This window comes from Electrophorus electricus, chromosome 25 (assembly GCF_041902795.1).
Source record: "Electrophorus electricus isolate QZ-2024a chromosome 25, ASM4190279v1, whole genome shotgun sequence".
Lineage (NCBI taxonomy): Eukaryota > Metazoa > Chordata > Actinopteri > Gymnotiformes > Gymnotidae > Electrophorus > Electrophorus electricus.
The window spans coordinates 1,175,293-1,194,222 of NC_137521.1; the positions used below are offsets into that span (position 1 = coordinate 1,175,293).

An 18,930-nucleotide genomic window follows, 5' to 3' on the forward strand; every position below is an offset into this window, starting at 1 on the left:
TGTGAAAAGCATTTAGGTAAGGAATGCAACAAATAAAACTAATTTGGCAAAATATTAATTTTACTAATTAATTTTTCCGATAAGGTATTCATGAAGATTAGACTTCATGCATACTGTATAAATGGATGAGAGAGGATGTATGACATTAATCCATAGATATTTAAGTTATGATAAACTGAGTTTAAACTGAACAACACACTGTATAAACTGTAACTTCATCTACTTTTCCAATAAACGCCAGATCATTTCAAGAGGAGATTTGCCACTCTATAACGTCCTCCAGGTTTGTCAGGCGCAGGGAGTCCAAAATGAATGTGGGTGACCGGAACTAAAAGGCTAAAAATTAAAAATTAAAAACCTCACCACTTGACCAGGATCTTTCTTTAAATTTTGGAAAGTTGAAGTATGTATTACACTAAAAATAGCAAACATGACTTACTTATATGTTTGTTTCTACTACGAGTTGGTGAGCTGAGGATGGTGCAGCAGTAGACAGTAGTAGCAGTCCTACTGTCCAAGGGCCAGGTGTCATCATCAGAGAGCCTCAGGTGTCATCATTAGGGCCCCCTGCATTTGTGAAGCGCTATACAAATACATATGTTCGTTCATCCTCCAATCTCTAGGTGGCGGTAATTATTTGTCTTTTTCTTTTCTTTTTTTTTTTTTGACTTGTGGCCTTAAATTTAGGGGAAGGTGGCGGGTTTTTTTTCTGCCCCAAGAGTAATTATTTCGGTTGTGTTACGTTAGTGTAATGTGTTTGGAGGGGCGTAATAAAACCAGCCATGCGGTGATATCCAGAGTTACTCTGTAATCGTCCTCACCGGTTTCCCGTTAAAGCAAAGCGCGGACGTGTCTGGTACATCGAGACTTAAGTCTCACTTTCAAAAATGTTTTTAGCAAAGATTCAGTTCCTGGCGAGTCCTATAAGAGTTGCACACGCCACGCACGGTGCAGCCCGGACGGCTCTGCAGGTCCTGCGGCCATGAAGTGGCTTTTGTCCCGAGTCGGCCGGCGCTGTCTCGCCGGAACCACACGGTGGTCGGAGAGCAGAGGATCATCCTGCAGCTGGTTGAGAATCCTCAAGGCCTCCAGTTTGAAGTCCTCACGTTGAAAAAGGCAGACGTGCTGATGCACTAGCCGTCAGATGAGCGCTTGACCTGGGGCCCAGGTTTTTCGTGGACAGTAGCCACATGCCCCCGATGCCAAACGTACCTAGGGTAGTTAATATTCGAAAATGGCTAACATGGTACCACAACTTCAGTGAGTCAGTATGAAAGAAGCAAATGTGAACACCGTCGTGTGGCTTTCCATTATAGGCTGGGTATTTCCGAGGACGGTGACAAGACGATTCGAGAGCTCGGACCAGGCTTTAGTGGTACTCAGATTACTACAGGAGCATTTCGCATCGACGCTTCTTATGGCACACTACCAGCCATTTATATTCTTAGTAACCAAATACTCTTTTCATGTGCTTTGTAGAATGCACCTAAAGTGAAAGGCACTCGCAAGTTTGGTAAGTGCACACAAGTCGCAGGGCTTTCTATCTAGATCTGAATTACAAACACCAAACCAAACGGTTGTGAAATGTTGCATCTTCACACTGCCTTGACTGTTACATGTGGAGAAATGTCAAACATGGTGTTCACATTAAGTTTTATTTTAACAAAGCAAACTGAACAGCTAAAGTTTCTCTTGTGAGAAGCAGGTTAGTAGAACATACACCACACAAAATTTAAACCAAGGTAATGGGGCCAAAATTTACAAGCATGGTTAAGTAGTTTTTTTTTTTAATTTTTATTTTTTCTTTATCAAAATGTCATTTCAAATTTGATGAATGTCTGTAAAACAAGACAAGATAAAAATAATAATAAAAAAAATAAATCCAAATGGTGTCCAAATACCCTATTTCCTCCCTAATACCTCATTGAAATTTATCCCCCCCTGAACTGACAAGATTACAGAAGGGACAGGAATAAGCTTGTGAATTCTGTGTTGCTTGAACCACAAACTTGATCAGGGAGGGGGAAAAAACAAAACAAAACAATGGGTCACAACGCCATGAGTAAAGTAAAGCAGAGCAGTGAAAGATGCTGGAACTCGCACAGCACTATGCACCATGGCTTTTGTTCATTTAATCACAAACAGGAAGAAATATGCATGTACATTTATATATATAAAAAAGAAAATGCTATTTGCAAGTCTACACCAGACAGCGTGCTGCTGATACTACAGTGTGTTTTGCCTCAAAATGTACGTGGGAATTGAGATGTTAAACGCCGCATTGGCAGTATTTTTGCAGTCATCTTATTGGGAGTCTGTTCTTGTGATGATGGGATGGGGGGACTTCAACATGGCACTGTCAGGATAAAAGGAGATGGAGCAGAAAAACAAACAAATGGGCAGGGGATGGAAAAAAAAACAAAACAAAAACAAAAAAACAACCCAAAAAAAACCCAAAAACAAAACCAACGCATATTTGCTCCCAAAAATCGCCAAAGAAGCAGATGGGCAGTGGGGAACAGGACCAGGTAAAGATGGATTATATTCAATGTTTTCCACTTCAGTCATCCTCTCCATCATCATCCTGGAATGAGAGGAATTAGACATTTGATGCATCACTGCCCTTTTCACAAGCCTTACTATTAATGAACCTCTGGTTAATTACCTCCCCATCATCCTCCTCCTCTTCACCATCTTCCTCCCCCTCTTCATCTATGTCCTCTAGACCTTCCTCATCATCATCTTCCTCTTCACCCTCTCCTTCCTCATCTTCCATGTCTGGGACCTGGAGACAGATTAATGTAGTCAACATCTGGTTATTCACTGACAAGAAACATTCACCAGATTCTCCCCCCACCTCAGACCAAAACAGCCGTTCATACTCACCAGGTAGTACTGCAGAGGATTGGGCCAGATGTCATCCTTAATGACCTCACCTAGCTCATCCGCTCCTGAATCAGAGTGGTCAGTGAACCAGGTGAAAAAGCTCTCGGGCTCTTCATGTTGCCTCTTTTTGCCTGCTTTACTCTGAGTTTGGCTGGGACGATTTGTGAGGTCCTTTAAAGAGAAATATTTTTTAAAAAAGAGGTTTATTTTAAGAACCTACACATAGTGCCCAAGAGAAAAGGCATTAAAGACCAATATCTCGAATACCTTTCCAGGTTTCCATTTGATCTCTGTTGACTTGGGGGTTGGGTCTCCACTTTCATTCAGGTGAATTTCTTTGGAAAGGACTTTGTTTTCAAAATACATGTTTTCATCAAAGTACTGCAAAACAGGAACCAATCATTCAGTTTAAAAAATAAAAATACTGATGAAAGACTCAGAACACAAACTTGCTGGAACCAAATCCAACAGTACATTTACACAGGAAATTATAATACTTACAAAATCTATTCTGTAGCCTGATTTGATGTCTTCGAACTCTGTTACTTCCACCCTGGTGAGATAATGAAGTGCTTCTTCATCCTCCTCTCCAAGGAGCGCAGAGACTAGAGTGTTAAGACAGAACTAAAGGTTGAAATTTTTGCCCTTCATAGTTTTTTGAAAATTAACCAAAAAAGAAATCAAATTTTTTGATCATACTGAAAGATCCATCCATCAAAACATCTCTTAATACCCAAACTCTTAAAATATTACAACTCTAATATGATGAGTTTGCTGCTTGCTTACCTTGTGGGTGGTTCACAAATGTAGTGACCCAAAAGTTTGGAATTTTGGCAATGAGTTCTGACCTCTTCTGAAAGAATGGCTGGCGAAGCTTGTTGTATTTCTGCTCAACTTTGAGGATCTCCTCACTGGCCTGTTCATTCAGTCTGTTTTGGAAAAACACAGGCATATTTTAATCTACAATATTTACATAAGTATACAAAATGTTAAATTTTTGCATTAAGTAAAACAAAGTTACCTGTCGATTTCATTCTGCACTTCATCAATGTGCTCAATGGCTTCCTGTTGCTCCTTTTCTGAAGATGCGAAGGGAGACTCATGTAATAGTAATACTCATCATGACACTCCCCCTCCCCCAAACACCAAAAAAGGAAAGTGTATTTGTTTGGTTGTCTCATCAAAGTATTACTAGATCATAAAAAGCAACCCAAGATTAATTCGCACGTACTTCCAAGCAGTCAAAGAGTTTGCTCCCTTGAAATACTCATTTGCATACCCTACCAACGCATTTTCTTGAATATCACAAGAATAAATATCGGAAAGCTTTTATTTTAAAAAGGTCTTTAAACAGAAAAGAAAGTGCAAAACGAAATTTGGCACATTTTGTACGCCAGCTCTCCAACACGCCTGAGACCAGCTGGCTGCTGGAACCGCTTCCTGCGACTTGGGCCGCGTGGTTTAAATGTGCGGAGGCTCTCCAAACTTACCTGCCCCTGCACCCTCTCAACAGTTATTATTCAGCAGTTACTGATAACCTAGCCACATGCGCGTCTCGCATAAAACCACCGGAGACACAAATGCCGGTTTTTGTTTTTTGTTTAATTACGGGGAAATTGTCCGGGCGGGGAATTATTCCCTCCACCGCCTCGGCGTGCAAGTTAGCACGCAGGCTAGCAGCTACATCATGGCGGATCTGTCGCTAGCGCACAACAACAATAAAGCGGCTAAGCTAACAGCTAAGCACCGTGACTCGATGATTCACTCAACGCAATTAACAGCTCTGCGGCCCTTTACGCGCCGGGCACTCTGCAAGCGAGACGTGTGCGCCAAAATTAAAACTGAGCCCCGCACATGCTGCAAGCACCGTTTCCGATGTAACAACGCCGTGAACGCTCCTCAGCGCTGTGGCGGGGTCACTAGCGTGTAGCCGCTAGCCAACATGGCCTCCACACCGGCGCCTTCCCCCGCTTAGCGGCGCTCGGCCGGCGGACACCGCAGCCACCACATGCCCGCGGAGGACACGCAGCGGCGGCCGCGAAATTACACACGGGCCCCGGGTGCGGGTTTTTTTTTTTAATCTGCGCGGCCGTCGGGCGAAAACGCCTTCAAAAGTGAAGGGAGAAAGTGAAAATGGCGCTGCTGGCGAGGCCCCGTCCTTACCGGAGGTGTCGTCGGCGCCGTCGTGGTTGGAGTTCAGCTCCTTCTTACTCGCTTTGGCCGCGGAGGCAGACATGATCTCACCGAGTCGACGGAAAGTATCGAGAATTATCGACGATTTCTCCCAGACGTCCCGAGGTAGAAAAACTCTTCGCTTGACGCGGTGTTAAAGTAGCACACCGGAATGTGCTGCGCTCCTCCGCGACAACTTACAGCGAGGAAACACACACACACTCGCACACTCTCTCACACACGCGCCGAGCGAGTACACTCACGCGCTCGCTTTCGGAGAGAACGCGCCCCGCACGCGAGCTTCGGAACCCTGGCTCCGCCCCTTCGCGAAACTACCTACCGGAGACCGGCGCTCGCGCTCGGCCTCGCGCGCTGATAGGGCGCGCGCGGCGGCTTGCAAAAAGGGCGGGATTTCCACCCGAATCACAACATCTGTCTGCATGCCCGACCATTTACAATAGCAGCACCACTACTGCTAATACAAAACACGACGATTTACTTAACAACAGTCTACATATTGCTATCGTATTTTAAAAAGTTTGTCTAGATTTGAAACAATGTACAATGAGGTCAAACATTTACACATCAATATTGGCTGTTTTGTAAAATTACAGATCTTAAGATAGACAAGACATTGCTCTTAAGCTTTGTTGCTGAAGGTTTCATAATGAGTGCCGACCGTTTTCATCATATTACTGCTGAGATAAAAAGTAACAAAAGGGTGATCATTCACTCAGTTAGTAAAATCATTGATAGACAGCTCCATTAGCTAGGAGCTGACATTTTGTCCTCACCCATCTGCTTAGAATGTACTTGAATACCAAGGTTTACTTGTGGTAAGATGGCATCATCACAATATCATACATAACCATATAGGCCATAAGTAAATAGTATAAAGGCCATAACCAAGGGGTGGACTCAGGTAAGCTTGTAAAAATGCAAAAACATTTTATTAAGTTCCACATAAAAAAGTATTTACTTTTAAAGTATTGTGTGCAGTTCCAAAATTGGTACTTTAGATGCTGCCTTAGTGAGTCCTCAATATCTGTCAATCATACAGTCCCATTAGTCCTTCTGGAGTACACTCTTTCCCATGCCATTGTGCGACAGACACAGAAAAAGACCCACAGATTGCAGATCATGCCCCTATCAAAGGGATTTTCTTCAGAGTCACAAGTTTTAAGATAGGCGATGCGGTGGCGGGACATGAACTCCCAGGTGGTGGTGTTAATGGCTGCCAGGTACAGATGTATGCATAGCAGCAGTAGTACAACCAGAGAAAAGATCCCCGTAACACCAAGGGCACCAAGCAGGAAGCCATTCTGAACAAACCACTGATGCCAGGTGGGTGCAAAGGTAACACCAGACCTGAAAACTCACAAACAAATGAGTAATTACACCCTTAACATGATTTCTAAATAGGTCAAAAATGGTTACAGGTGATCCATGTAGAAATGCACTGAAGCACTAACAAATGTGGAGCATTTAGAAGAAAAGGACACAGATACAGCACACTCACCAGGCAGTCTGCAGTCCCCACGATACAGCCAGGAACTGTATGCATAGATACATCAAGAACCACCTGTGGTTCCTTTCTCCAACACAATTCTCCATCCAGGGGCAGTGATGATCAAAACGTCTGACACACTTCTTACATTCCTTACAGTGCCTCGCCCTCATTGGTTGCTATTTGCAAAAGAGAAACAATGTTCTGCTTCTGGATAACTGCATGGCTATAAGCAAAAACCCCAGGCTATTGTATAAAGAAACGTTTAATCAAAACTTCTGTTAACTTCTGTAAACCTATCCCACATATACCCAATAAGTCAACATGAGATTTCATTCTTAGGGGGAATACCAGTAGGGAACAGTAGCCACAGCGTCGCTGGCGTTGAAATTTTTGATTACATGGTATCATTACTTCCAGTTCTTCATTACCGTCATGTGTGATGGTATGCTTCAAGAGAGAAAAACTTTTAATGAGTCACAATATGAGCTTTAAAAGGATACTGCTTGGTAAATACCAGAGCTTATTGTCCTCTTAGCTATTTACCTGAGTGTCATTGTCAGACAGAACGAAACCCGGATCCATGAGCGACACAGTGAAGTACATCATCACTGAGAGAAGGACTGTGGAGCCAAACAGGACTGGCGGCAGCAGTTCACCTCTTTCTTCACACCTGCGTAGGTCTATTAAATGTCACCACGTTTACTAGTCGATGTGGATAGGAATTCCACCCACAATAATCAGCATCTTAGTATTTTAGTCTACACAACATTCCGACAGTAATTTACCTGTATTGTGAAGAAACAGAACCAACGTTATGAGCCAAGTAAGGAGAACATGGGCTGTGCGCACTAAACAGCCGGCCCTGAACAGCCTCATTTCATCAAAGTCAATCTGGAGCAGCCGCTAGGTACTTAGGATTAAAACACTGAGCTCGGTGAAGCTCAGCCAGTTTAAGATCACAACAGCTAGCTTGTCATCGACGTTATCAACGGCTTTACAAACTCAGTTCTCTCCCTCTCTCTCTATTTACACGACGCACAAACTAAACTGATATCTAAATATCCAACGCAACAAATTGAGGCCCAAAGAAAGTTTAATTACCAAACATCTCTCACATTAAACTGTTTGGATGTCATTTTTATTAGCTTACTAGCTCCATAGACGTCGGCTTTTTTCTTGTTGTTTTTTTTCTATGAAAGATTAGTGTTTCCGGTCTCATTTCTTTGTTTCAAAATAAGAGTTCATAATTCACTTTTTTTTTTTTATTTTTTATCCTGAGCGGGTGTAAGCTTTTACATTTAAGGTGTAAACAAGGTCTAACTATTTGAAACGTTATGTATAATTTCCAGAATGCTCATTTCACATTGATCTCCGCAGGACTTTAAAGAAGTTAATGGACAGGAATTATATTTGCTTTTTAGATCGAGGCCGAGTATTAACGGTAGATGGCAGTGGCTAATAACACACAGGCCACAAAGCGCTGAGTTACATTTCAAACGAGTCAAAGAATAAGGAGAATATTAAAGCACAGATCTCATATATTCTAACTCATGACTGAATGAAGCAAGCATTCTCTATTCATGTAGACACACCCCACACACCAGAAAAAGCAAAACTGAATAAGAGTCAAATTGATCAGGTTACAAAGAGGAAAGAAACACTTTATTGGTTGTTCAAGTATCAACAGGCACTCACTAGCATTGTCTTGGTCTCATTGACAGAGGCATTGAAATTTAACACAGCCTCATTAAAATTGAGCAAATTTGCACCCAGTTCTCTCCAACACAAGTTCACCCAGTTTCATTACTGACAAAAAAAAAAAAAAGAAGTCCTGTACACAATTCACTGTTTTACATCAAGTGATTGGGGGGGGGGGGGGGGGGGTCCACACCCCCACAAAACCCCATGAGGTAACACGCACACAAAAAAAACCCCTCCAAGACACCTTGTGTTTACAAAACTTAACTTACAGGCCTTGTGTGTCAGCATAGATTTCTGAGGAAGTTCACACTAGACAGAAACAGTTCACATTAACAATAAAAACCCCAGGGTGCAGCAGTCACAATGCCTCAGGTAAATGCTACCTCATTAAAGCTCAAGCTGATTTTTTGCGAACATTCTACTAAAGTCTACAGTCAAGGAGTGAGATTTGTAAATTAACTAGCAACAAGAAAACCACCAAATATTTGTTGGGCTTCCAAACTCATTTGCTGCTGCTCTTATTACTGGTCAACTGTCATGTGTAGAACCCCATTATTCATACAAATGAGCATAACTGAACAAAAAAGGTGGTCCCAAAGCAACATATAAAAACCCTGATACCAAATTGTCTCACACATAAAGCATATTCAAGTGACTGAACAATTAAAGTGCATCAATTTTCTGATGAAGTAGACAATTACATTCAGACATTTCAACTAGTTACTTAGAACTTCCAAAACAAATACACTTAACTTTAATCCATATCTATGGTTTAGAAGAATAATCCTAGTCAATGCCATCATTCAAAATAAATATCTGTCTTATATACATAAATACATTATTTAGTCATCATATAGCAGCATTATTAATAGCAATAGAAGCATGTTCTCAGTCTGGTATTAATAATTTACATATAGGTCTTTAAAAAGAAGAACCATTACTACTGCACATGTTGGTTTTAGTGTTCTTTTTCATTCCTGTTCTCATTATGTATAAAGACAGCAGATCTGAGTATTTTTCATGAATAAAAAAGTATCAATCTGTAAGAAGTGGCATATAGATATAATGTATAGATCCCAATTGAGTATACAGGTGAGCATAACAGAAATACAAAATTTCACCTCAAGTGGCACGCTACAAACGAAAAGCACTCGGTCCAGTAACCCAGTTATAGCCTTGCTCACAGAACAGGAAGGCACAATTTGGTCCATGCTTTCAGATCTGAACAATAAGCAGTTAAGTGGTCACCTCCTCCTAAATAAATATTACACTCTCTCCAGTTTATTTTATACACCTTGGGAGTCTTCTTTCCCCAAAACACAGCTTCAATCCTTCTTGCATTCACAGAATGAGATGGCTTCTTCATACACCTCAGGTTCATGGTCCTGAGATTTCTGTCCACCAAGTTGCTTCCAGTTTACAGAATCCACTTCTCCTTACAAAAGCCATTGTTCTTCAAGCTTACCTCGACTTCACTCCCAGTGTGGATTTAATGTTTTCGTACACCACATAACTAATGCTAACCGCAGGGATGACCTTCATGAAGTTAGGGGTCAAGCCCCTGTAGAGACCTGTTGGTCCTTCTGTCTTCATAATCTGCTTGAAAAGCCCAGACATGGTGACCTGAGGAGTGCCCGTCACTGTAGCTATAGGGGCAAAGGGAGGTGATTAGACAATTGTTTGTTTAAATTGAGCTTTATGTTAAAAAGCTCTCAAAATGCTAAATGACACTTAAAATCCACCAAAAAAAAAAAAAAAAAAAAAAGGGAATCAGAAATCTCACCTTGTGCCTGCATGCGTGTCCGTACTAAAGCTAGAGGGTAGCTTGCAAGCTGGCCACACGTGCTGGAGATCGTGCCACAGGCCAGAAGAACAAGAACGCCAGGATTGGTGCCGTCTTTGCCATACTGCTGCAACCATGTGTTCTTTAATGTCTGTCACAAATTTGGAAAATGGAGGTCAATTACAGGGCTAGACAGTTGAAAGCTGACCATATCAGAGATCTAAACGGATACATCACTGGTGCTTCCTACTGACCTCATAAACTGCCAGATCGATGCCAGCATAAGGGACAATGCCCAGCATGTTGGGCACGTAGCCTTTGTAGAATGCCGTCAAGCCCTCTTTCCTTAAGATCTGCTTGGCGCAGTCCGAGATGCCCGCATGTTGCCCGCTCCTCCTCAAAGCCAGGCGGGTTTTCAGAACCTAGAGAGGGAGGAAAAAAAATAAATAAAAAAAAAAGGCATTTTAAGATCCGCAGCTTGGTTACACACATTACACATACAGAGCTGTTATAACAGTGACTGACAACCAACAGCAGCTCACCTCCATGGGGTAGATGGCACTCTGGGCAATGACTCCTGCTAGAGATCCGGCCACAAAGCGCTCCATGATGCCCAGCGTTTCATTGTTACTGCCGATCAGACGCTTGATCTATAAGAGAGACGTCATCTCAGTTACCGCTTCAACAAGCGAAGGACTGCTGAAATATTGCAATTCTAGTGAAATAACTGGATTCAGTTACTCATTAAATGAACTACCTGCTCATAAGCCATGAACTTCAGTGCAGACTCAGGAGCGATCTTGATGACGTTAATCCCGTTACCTCGCCACAAAGAGCGTACTCCTCCCTCTTTGATCATCTGGGTGAGCCCACTCATGATACACATGTTGTTGCTACGAGAACCGTGCACCTAAGCAGGAACAAGAAGAGACAAGAGTTTATTTCCCCCCCCAACAAGTTCACAAAGAATTACTCCATAACCGTGCAGCCATTTTATTTTAGCCCCAGTCTTCCATTAAATATTTAATCACTTCAAAATACTGGTCAGTGTGTCTGAGCCTAAACAGGTACACATCAGCTCACTGGCACACATGGCTATTACACAAGAAAACAAAGTCAAAAGTTTTCCAAAAGTGCCAAGCAATAAATGGATGGAAGTTTTTAGTTCAGAATTTCATCAGATAGTCAAGCTGTTGTAATATTTGCTAAGGGATAGCTTCAGAAGACTCAACCCAATCAGAGTCCAACAGGGAGGGCACACTAGCTGCTCTGCACTATGACTGGCTGCATACAGATCGTCTTGTGATGACAAGCCTCTGGCTCACACTGAATTATGTACACATTAAACAGTTTTGACCCTTGGGTAAAGTTCACAGAATCTTGTAACAGCTGATGTATTCCTATTTCCTGTAACTTGCCAGAGTTATGCAATCATCCCACATTTCCTCCTACTGATGAAAGAATTCAGCAGTAGCACAAACCATTGTGAAGGCCTTGGTGGCCTTGTGTTACATTTTCTGAGTGGGTACAGAAAGTCTCTAAAAAGAACATGCCAAGTAGGAAACTGCCAAAACAAAATACATCTCTGCTCATCATAGCCTCAAGATTACAAATGAAAGGCAGGCAAAGCCATATATGCATGCCAGCCCAGCCAAGTACTAACTGAGTGCAGTTCTAGCAGAAGAGCCAAACGACGGTCGGTTTTAGGGATTGCTCACCTGCATTAGGACTTTGAGGCGGTCCAGTGGAGCGGTCCAGGTTCTGGACACGGCTCCAGCACCACCTCCTGCCACCAGGTGCCTCCACCACATGCCAGTCAAGTGTTCCTCGGGGGTAAACTCATCTGGAACCATCATGTTCTCACCCACGTCAAAAATCTATGGAGAGCGGGGGTCATCAATAAATATTCTTGCAACAAGTTATGTGACATTTACTAATTTTGTTCTTTGGCAGGGCAATAGCAACAAACCAATAGGCCATGGCTAAACATACGTCAGTGGAAGCTTTACTCAGGTAACTTGAACCTGAGCGACCTTTTAAGATAAGATTTACTCTAGCCAAAATTCCAGACAGACAGTCTAATTAACAGTTATCTAAGACCAAGTTGGGCCACTGGATACGAAAACCTTTTTAGACTTCGTAACACATTGCAAAAAAAAAAAAACCCTTTGCTTTGCTATCTGTATTCATCTTAAGATAAAGGCAACAGACTATGAACTGTACCTCTTGCCCTTATAAGCAACTAGGTTAATAAGACAGCAAATTGTACAATAACCTAGAAAGGTCGACTAGGAGGTTAACTGGAAAAAAACAAACAAAAAAACAAACAAACAAAAACAACAACAAACTAAAACCCACAGCAATAAACCTGCTACCAAATTATACATGAAGCTTTTATATTATATATGAAGCTTCTCTGAATAATAGTACATATCAGGACTTCCTTGGGCATAAAAAAATGTACAAAGATAATGACAAAAACTGAATATCGATAAGCACGCTGACAAATATAATAGACACAATGACTGCAGGAGTGGAGGCCAGAACACTTGTTTCATGCATAAGCTGGTCACATATTTGGTTGGGTGTAAGGCAAGAGCAGGAATTACTGGGTCCTTGCAAGCTACTTAACTGCCCAGCACTGAGCATGTATTTAACATATAAATAGCAGTATGGGTGTTAGCAGAAAGGACATGGAGACTGGCGAACTTCCAGTTGCTGCTGTTCTAGCCCCATTAGCCACACTGTGCCCTAGATCAGAGTGTCCCATGAGCAAGGTCACGGAACAGTTTAATTTTAGATGCTGTACCTCTGACAGTTGTAAATCAAATTCATAATGTCTGTGCAAACTCTTTCCTTCTCCAAAATGAAGGCAGACTTAAATAACCGCTTGAATGCACCTCTTAAAATACAGATATGCCATGTGACTGCCAGAGCATACTGATTTGACTTATTATAATACACCTGTGCCCAATTAGATACCCATCCTTGATTACAATACGAGCACCAGAGTTTACAAAACTGCACATCATTCGCAAACAGACAGAAAAAGAGCTCTTACTGTGGAGTGCTTCCAATAGAGGATTATTTCTGGAATGCTCTCTGCAGGTTGCAGTGAGGAGTAGTTCTTCCATTCATTCCAGTCAATGGTCATTGTTCCATTTTTGTCCATGCTACAAAGTGAAAGAGCGGTAGTTAAACACAAAAAGAATACACATTTATATACATAACACAAGGAGCACAAAACACCTCCACAATGAATAAAAGATCAAAGACAGTTATGCTTGGTCTGGTCCTAGAGAACTGTTTTTGTGCATTAGTCATACAACAATGATTGAAAAGATAAATGGAATGCAACATGACAATGCAAGTCATACTTATGATAAGACAAGGCAGAACAAGTTAACAGTGCATCACTGAAGGTGGACGCTCCAGAGGTCATCCTCACGTTAATTAGGCTACAAGACCTCTTTTCAACTTTGTTTTGTCAACAAAGAACATTGCACACTCACCTTTTAAGAACATTTTCGGCTTGGCGAATGGATATGTGAACACCAAGCTCTCGCAGTGACTCCACAATCTCATTTGCATTCACTTTACCTAAAGGACATAAAAAAGCCTTCATTCATATGAGTTGCAAAGAACAGATTGTTACCGGAAGTTCCAACAGAATTCTTTGCAGTGATTTCATACCAGCATTCCTCTTGTCCAAGGTTTTGAAGACAAGCTTAAGGTCTTTTTCATGATCCTGCAAGTAGTGAACAAATTCTTCAAAGTCCAGCTGTCCATTCACATCGTTTTCTTCTGTCTTTGTAATTTTCTGTAAAACAAAGAAAGAGACAAGATTTTCTTTTAGAAGCTTACTGTATGTGCATACTTAATCAAAATTTGGAGACAAGTAGTAGGGAAAAAAAACTGAAGTTTTGGGTCATGACGCAACCTAGTGAGTTTTACAACTAGGAGGTTATCTTATCTTAACACACGCCATTGTCACAGCTTTTGAGACAAATGTCAGTACATCTTTTTAAAAAACAAACAACCCTAACTTTTTAATAACCCAAAATTCAGTTCAATTCATCAATATACCCGTTCATCCTACAGAAATTGGTCAGATCACTCATGGGTACAAAACAAATAAATCATGTAAACTAATAATGAAGACACACATTATTAGCTTGACATTTAAAACCAGACCAGAGATGTGACATCAAATCACTCATGTGACATTAAATCACTCATGCTACTCTCACTTCCCCATGCCACTGAGCTTAGTGAAACTACAAGCACATTTAGCTAAGAACTGACATTTTAACAAACCAAGTCATATTATAAATTGGGAAAGGGTGATGAAAACTGAATCAGCTACACAGACCAGGCTGGTAAATAAGGAATTCTTTCAGGCTGGGAAAATCCATATATGGTCACTGATCGAAACCGCGCAGGAAGAGGAGTAGGCTTTACAGGAAACTGCACAACCGACATGTGCGATTTAAAAAGTACAACTTATAAAGAAACTTTAAAACAGTTTAAACTTCGATGGGAAGAGATACACACTGTCTGAACACAGTTGTAAGATTTCAGACTCATACCTTCCTCCACCTCCGGTAGGTTGAAAACTCCTGCGACGGCAGGAGGACACTCAGCTTGAAGAGAGATTTGAGCTCCGAAGGTAATCCATCTGACTCGAAATACTCAACCTCCACGGGATCGGCATTGGGGACGGGCACGTACAGACACAGGCACAGCATTATCACGACAAATACAACTCTACAACAAATAAATAAATAAGCCGAGGATGTCTTCACCTCACGTCGGTACAACGATAAAACGCCGGTAAGGAAGTTGCATCATGCTAAAAAACTCCCGTCACCACGCCTATATAACGTCATTTCGAAATGCCTGCATTTCATTGGTTACTGCTACCGCTTACGCATTTGACCCATCGGGGTGTCACTCCATTGATCGTGCGTAAATCTGGGAAAGCGGGGGTGGGGGCCCTCTACTCTAGAGCCAAAATAACTATTGTCTGACCAAAGAAAAGGAAGAATGTTATTCTATATAAAGTTATTGAGAAGTTTGTAAATACATTGAAAATATTAATTCAGTAATGACTGATTATATTACATTTTTAAAAATATTTCACATTTGTACATTTAAGATGGTCATATAATCCTGCACACAGTGATTTTAGTAGTTTAGGCAATCTGTCAGTTACTTATCAGTTACTTAACAGTTACAACCCAAGGCCTCCTCTGTGATTCTGTGTACAATCAATATTAAACTGGGAACCTAAACACAAGTGAAAACCCTATAGAAAGGTAAAATAATATGTGTACATATATATGATTCACCAGTATCAATCTGCCCCTCCCCCCAATTTTCCATAAATTTCTGTTCTGGTCAGAAACTAACCCATGATCAGGGGCTAGAAGTAGATGACACAGACTGTGTATGGAAACATATGAGCTAGACACTCTTCACTGAAGAGTCTAGAATGCAGATGTTTCTAAAAGATAAAGTGACTGAAGAGTATAGATTACCCTCGATCGTCACTTGTGTAGTCGGGGAAATTATGTACAAAGGATATATGAGCTTGCCAAGACTTTAAATGTTTAAAGCATATTATTTAATGCCCTTTGGAATCATGTGTTTATATTTAAAATATAACATTGTGCTGTTCTTTGAGTTGTGTTCAAATGTATTGGCATTACAGGGTGGTTCTAAAACACGTGGTGACAGGAACATTCAGTTCCTGGACCTTGTTACTTTCTTTACAACATGACAGCAGCAAATTCCAATCCAAAACTGCAAGGAAAACATTATCTTTTTTATCACGCTCATCAACTGAATGTACATTTTTGAAATAGCAACTTCAACACTTGCAAACATAGCTAATAGAGCCTGCACACAACTGAATACAATGAATGCAAAAGGTGTTTTAATGGGTGTTGTCAAGTTTCAGGAATGGTATCAAAAATGTAATTTCAATTAACCCCACCACATTATCCATCCATAAGCCACATAATGCTTTCATGTGACCAAATACAGTATTCACAGAGTTTACTGCAATGATACATATGCTAGCATGTGTAGGCAGGTCTCATGGAAGCACTAATCTAACAATATGCTTGATATTTGAGCCAAGAGGTCTCCTCAAGCTAAGTATAGCCAAGTCACACAGTTAGTCTAACTGGCCACATGACCGTAATGAGCTCTAGCAGAAGGCTTCAGGGGTCAGTTGCTTTTTTAGGCTACATAAAACTGTGTCGCCTGAAGAGTAGAGTTGCAGGTCATGTATTAATGCACCTGACCAAATGGCTACTTCAAAAGATTTTTATAAGGCAGTTAAATCATCAAAATAAATAAATAAATAAATAAATAAGATTGACTATGATTTTCAGATTTTTGGCTGCAATTCTTCTCTGGTTGGTTGATTATAACCACAGTTGTGTGTGTGTGTGTGTGTGTGTGTGTATGTGTGTGTGTGTGTGTGTGTGCATATATATATATGCGGTAGCAGTAACCAATATATATATATATACATATATATATATATATATATATATATATATATATATATATATATATATATATATGCATGCTTCAGTTCATGCTCTTCAACTATATACTCATATGTTCATGTGATGTCCATTGCACTCAGCAAAATCTTCTACAACAGACTTCAAGTCCAAATTCCTGTCTCTAGCATTTACAGTGAACAGAACGGCCAAGACATTAAGTCTTGACTGTCTTCTGATCTAAGCCAACTGCTTATTTTTTTGTTTTTTGTTTTTTTGCTTTGGAACTCTGCTTTTGTTCTTGACTTTATTTAGCACCATCACAGATACCACCAGAATAAATAAAAAGTCAAAGCTTCAGTTTAAGAACCATTTATCTGTTTATCTACCATGGATGAGACACATTGTGAATGAGACCTGCACAAATGACGTAGGTCTTCATGGTGTATAAAGAAGTGTATGTTCAGGCTGTCTGAAATGGTACACTGTTAACGATCCACTCCTGAATCATAGATTTATAATATAATCCCTGACCAAAGAAGTCAACTGGAATTGCAGGGGGCCCAGTCGGGGCCCTGCGGTCCCCGGGGTCCCTGTGTGACTGATCCTGCCTATGCCGCTACCTGCCACTTACTTTTTACTTTTTCTTTACACTGATGACAATTATACATTAACTTTGCAATGGTAGAAAATCACAGTTACATATTGTCCTAATCAAGTTTTATAGCACTGAGACTTTTTTAATTAACTGAAACACAGAGGAAGAATAAGTTATTAAGATCCTTCCTTTTCATTCTTTTAATTTTTGTTTTACTTATCACACCGTTCATGACCAGAAAACTGGTAAATACTACTATTGTCCCAGTCATTAATTATTAATGAAGGGAACACCTTGTGTCTGACATATAAAAGTCATCAATTCACATCATTCTTCACCTTTTACTCCATCATTCAAAACAAGCTGATCCAATGCATGTGAGCAACATACATATCATAGCTCTCCTTCCATAAGGTCACATTCCAGGATCATTTTCAGCCCTGACTAAGGGGGTTTGTTGTTACGTCTGATAGCTAGTGCACTGCAGCGCATGTGATAACCTTTACTGTGCGTCATATTGACGGTGAAAAACAAGCTGCGTGTGCTTTCCCCTCTCCCCTATTTTACAGTCTATTGCCCACCGAAGTGTTGTTATCAACAACAGTTGTGCAGAGCATTATCAATAGAACACTAGAAAGCGGTTATGGGTAGAAAAACAGAATTACAAGAACACTGCCAAATATGGTCATGTTCTTTCACACATGCACAGCAAACCTTTAGTGATGATTGAACACACCTGTATTATATTACCCAGATGACTGGACACAGATGAACACTGTAAATGTTCATTCAATGCAGTAGGTGTTACTGCAACCCCATGTTTTTACTTGAGGATGTGTGTGATATGGGTTATAACCTGAAGTTGGGGTTCCTCACTGTGTAGCATCATGGCTTCCCTAATGGTGATATCACTGCCAAGCCAGCTATCTACACAGTACGGTTTAAAGTAGAAAGCCCTACCAGCTCTGAATACCAGTGAAAATCCAGAGGTATAAATACAATGGATAGACTTTCATTTCACTCTACATGTAAAGGGTGCTCCATAGCTATCATTCAAGCCTGTGAGAACATTCCTGAATAACTTGCTGTGTTGCTGTGTCTAACAACTGATCTACAATATAAGATAAATACATTGTGGCTAGGTTTCAACATAAGAGTATAAAGGTTGTTCTGTACAAGCTGGTACAAAATAACAGTTTGTTCAAAGTAAAGTTGACAGTTTAAAGAGACTGGAAAAACATCCCCCCCCCCCCCATCAGAGGGAGGTAGACAGTATTGTGCCCTGACCCTTTTGAGGCCACATGAATGGGCTACCACAATGTTCAAAGAATGAAGTGGCGTCAAACAAAGACTGTTATTCGGTTTGCCAGGTTCGTCGAGCTAGAGAATAGTGCCATGTAACATTCTACTGAGAATGAATTTCAGCCTAGGTTCAGTTACCATTTTATGGAGTCAGTCCTCAACTCTCTAGCTAGAGCATCTACCAGTAGCACAGTAGGCATGTTCCCTCTGACTGCTGCTCTAGGTTCCACAGTCTCAGTTAGCCTTCACCTGCTGAGTCTGTATCTCCAGTTATCCCAGGGTTATCTTACAGCTAGTCTTAGGGATAATTTTAGTTTAAGGCTGGGGTCAGGTTAGAGTCAGCTAGGCTAGGCTAGGTTTATGATTTGTGTTTTCTTGATGTTAGGGTTAGGTCAGGTATATTTAGTTTAGGATCAGAGTTAATGAAACTATCATTACTGCAAGCAAACCCTTTCTACAT

At 40.9% G+C, this 18,930-nt stretch overlaps 4 protein-coding genes across 4 annotated transcripts; 1 reads left to right on the forward strand and 3 right to left on the reverse strand.

The window, feature by feature from the left end:
- Window positions 1–308: 308 nt before the first annotated feature.
- LOC118240694 (uncharacterized) lies at window positions 309–1,806 on the forward strand. The gene is given in 3 exon segments (XM_081707996.1): window positions 309–318; window positions 929–1,237; window positions 1,317–1,806. Coding segments are annotated over 3 exon segments (498 nt in total). The 3' UTR covers window positions 1,496–1,806.
- On the reverse strand, window positions 1,642–5,296 carry seta (SET nuclear proto-oncogene a). The gene is made up of 8 exons (XM_027030954.3): window positions 5,050–5,296; window positions 3,908–3,965; window positions 3,673–3,815; window positions 3,388–3,491; window positions 3,154–3,267; window positions 2,887–3,057; window positions 2,666–2,785; window positions 1,642–2,584 (listed from the first exon to the last, which is right to left on the reverse strand). The coding sequence occupies exons 1-8, from the start codon at window positions 5,120–5,122 to the stop codon at window positions 2,561–2,563; spliced, it is 807 nt and encodes a 268-aa protein (XP_026886755.1). The 5' UTR covers window positions 5,123–5,296; the 3' UTR covers window positions 1,642–2,560.
- A 685-nt stretch (window positions 5,297–5,981) lies between these two features.
- Window positions 5,982–7,771, reverse strand: zdhhc12a (zDHHC palmitoyltransferase 12a). The gene is made up of 5 exons (XM_027030951.3): window positions 7,354–7,771; window positions 7,112–7,248; window positions 6,917–7,015; window positions 6,578–6,744; window positions 5,982–6,426 (listed from the first exon to the last, which is right to left on the reverse strand). Exons 1-5 carry the CDS (start codon window positions 7,442–7,444, stop codon window positions 6,111–6,113), a joined length of 810 nt encoding a protein of 269 aa, XP_026886752.1. The 5' UTR covers window positions 7,445–7,771; the 3' UTR covers window positions 5,982–6,110.
- Window positions 7,772–8,208: 437 nt separating this feature from the next.
- On the reverse strand, window positions 8,209–14,941 carry slc25a25a (solute carrier family 25 member 25a). The gene is made up of 10 exons (XM_027030950.3): window positions 14,642–14,941; window positions 13,746–13,872; window positions 13,565–13,652; window positions 13,114–13,225; window positions 11,771–11,929; window positions 10,810–10,962; window positions 10,595–10,702; window positions 10,307–10,474; window positions 10,053–10,203; window positions 8,209–9,915 (listed from the first exon to the last, which is right to left on the reverse strand). The coding sequence occupies exons 1-10, from the start codon at window positions 14,798–14,800 to the stop codon at window positions 9,731–9,733; spliced, it is 1,410 nt and encodes a 469-aa protein (XP_026886751.2). The 5' UTR covers window positions 14,801–14,941; the 3' UTR covers window positions 8,209–9,730.
- Between the last annotated feature and the right edge of the window lie 3,989 nt (window positions 14,942–18,930).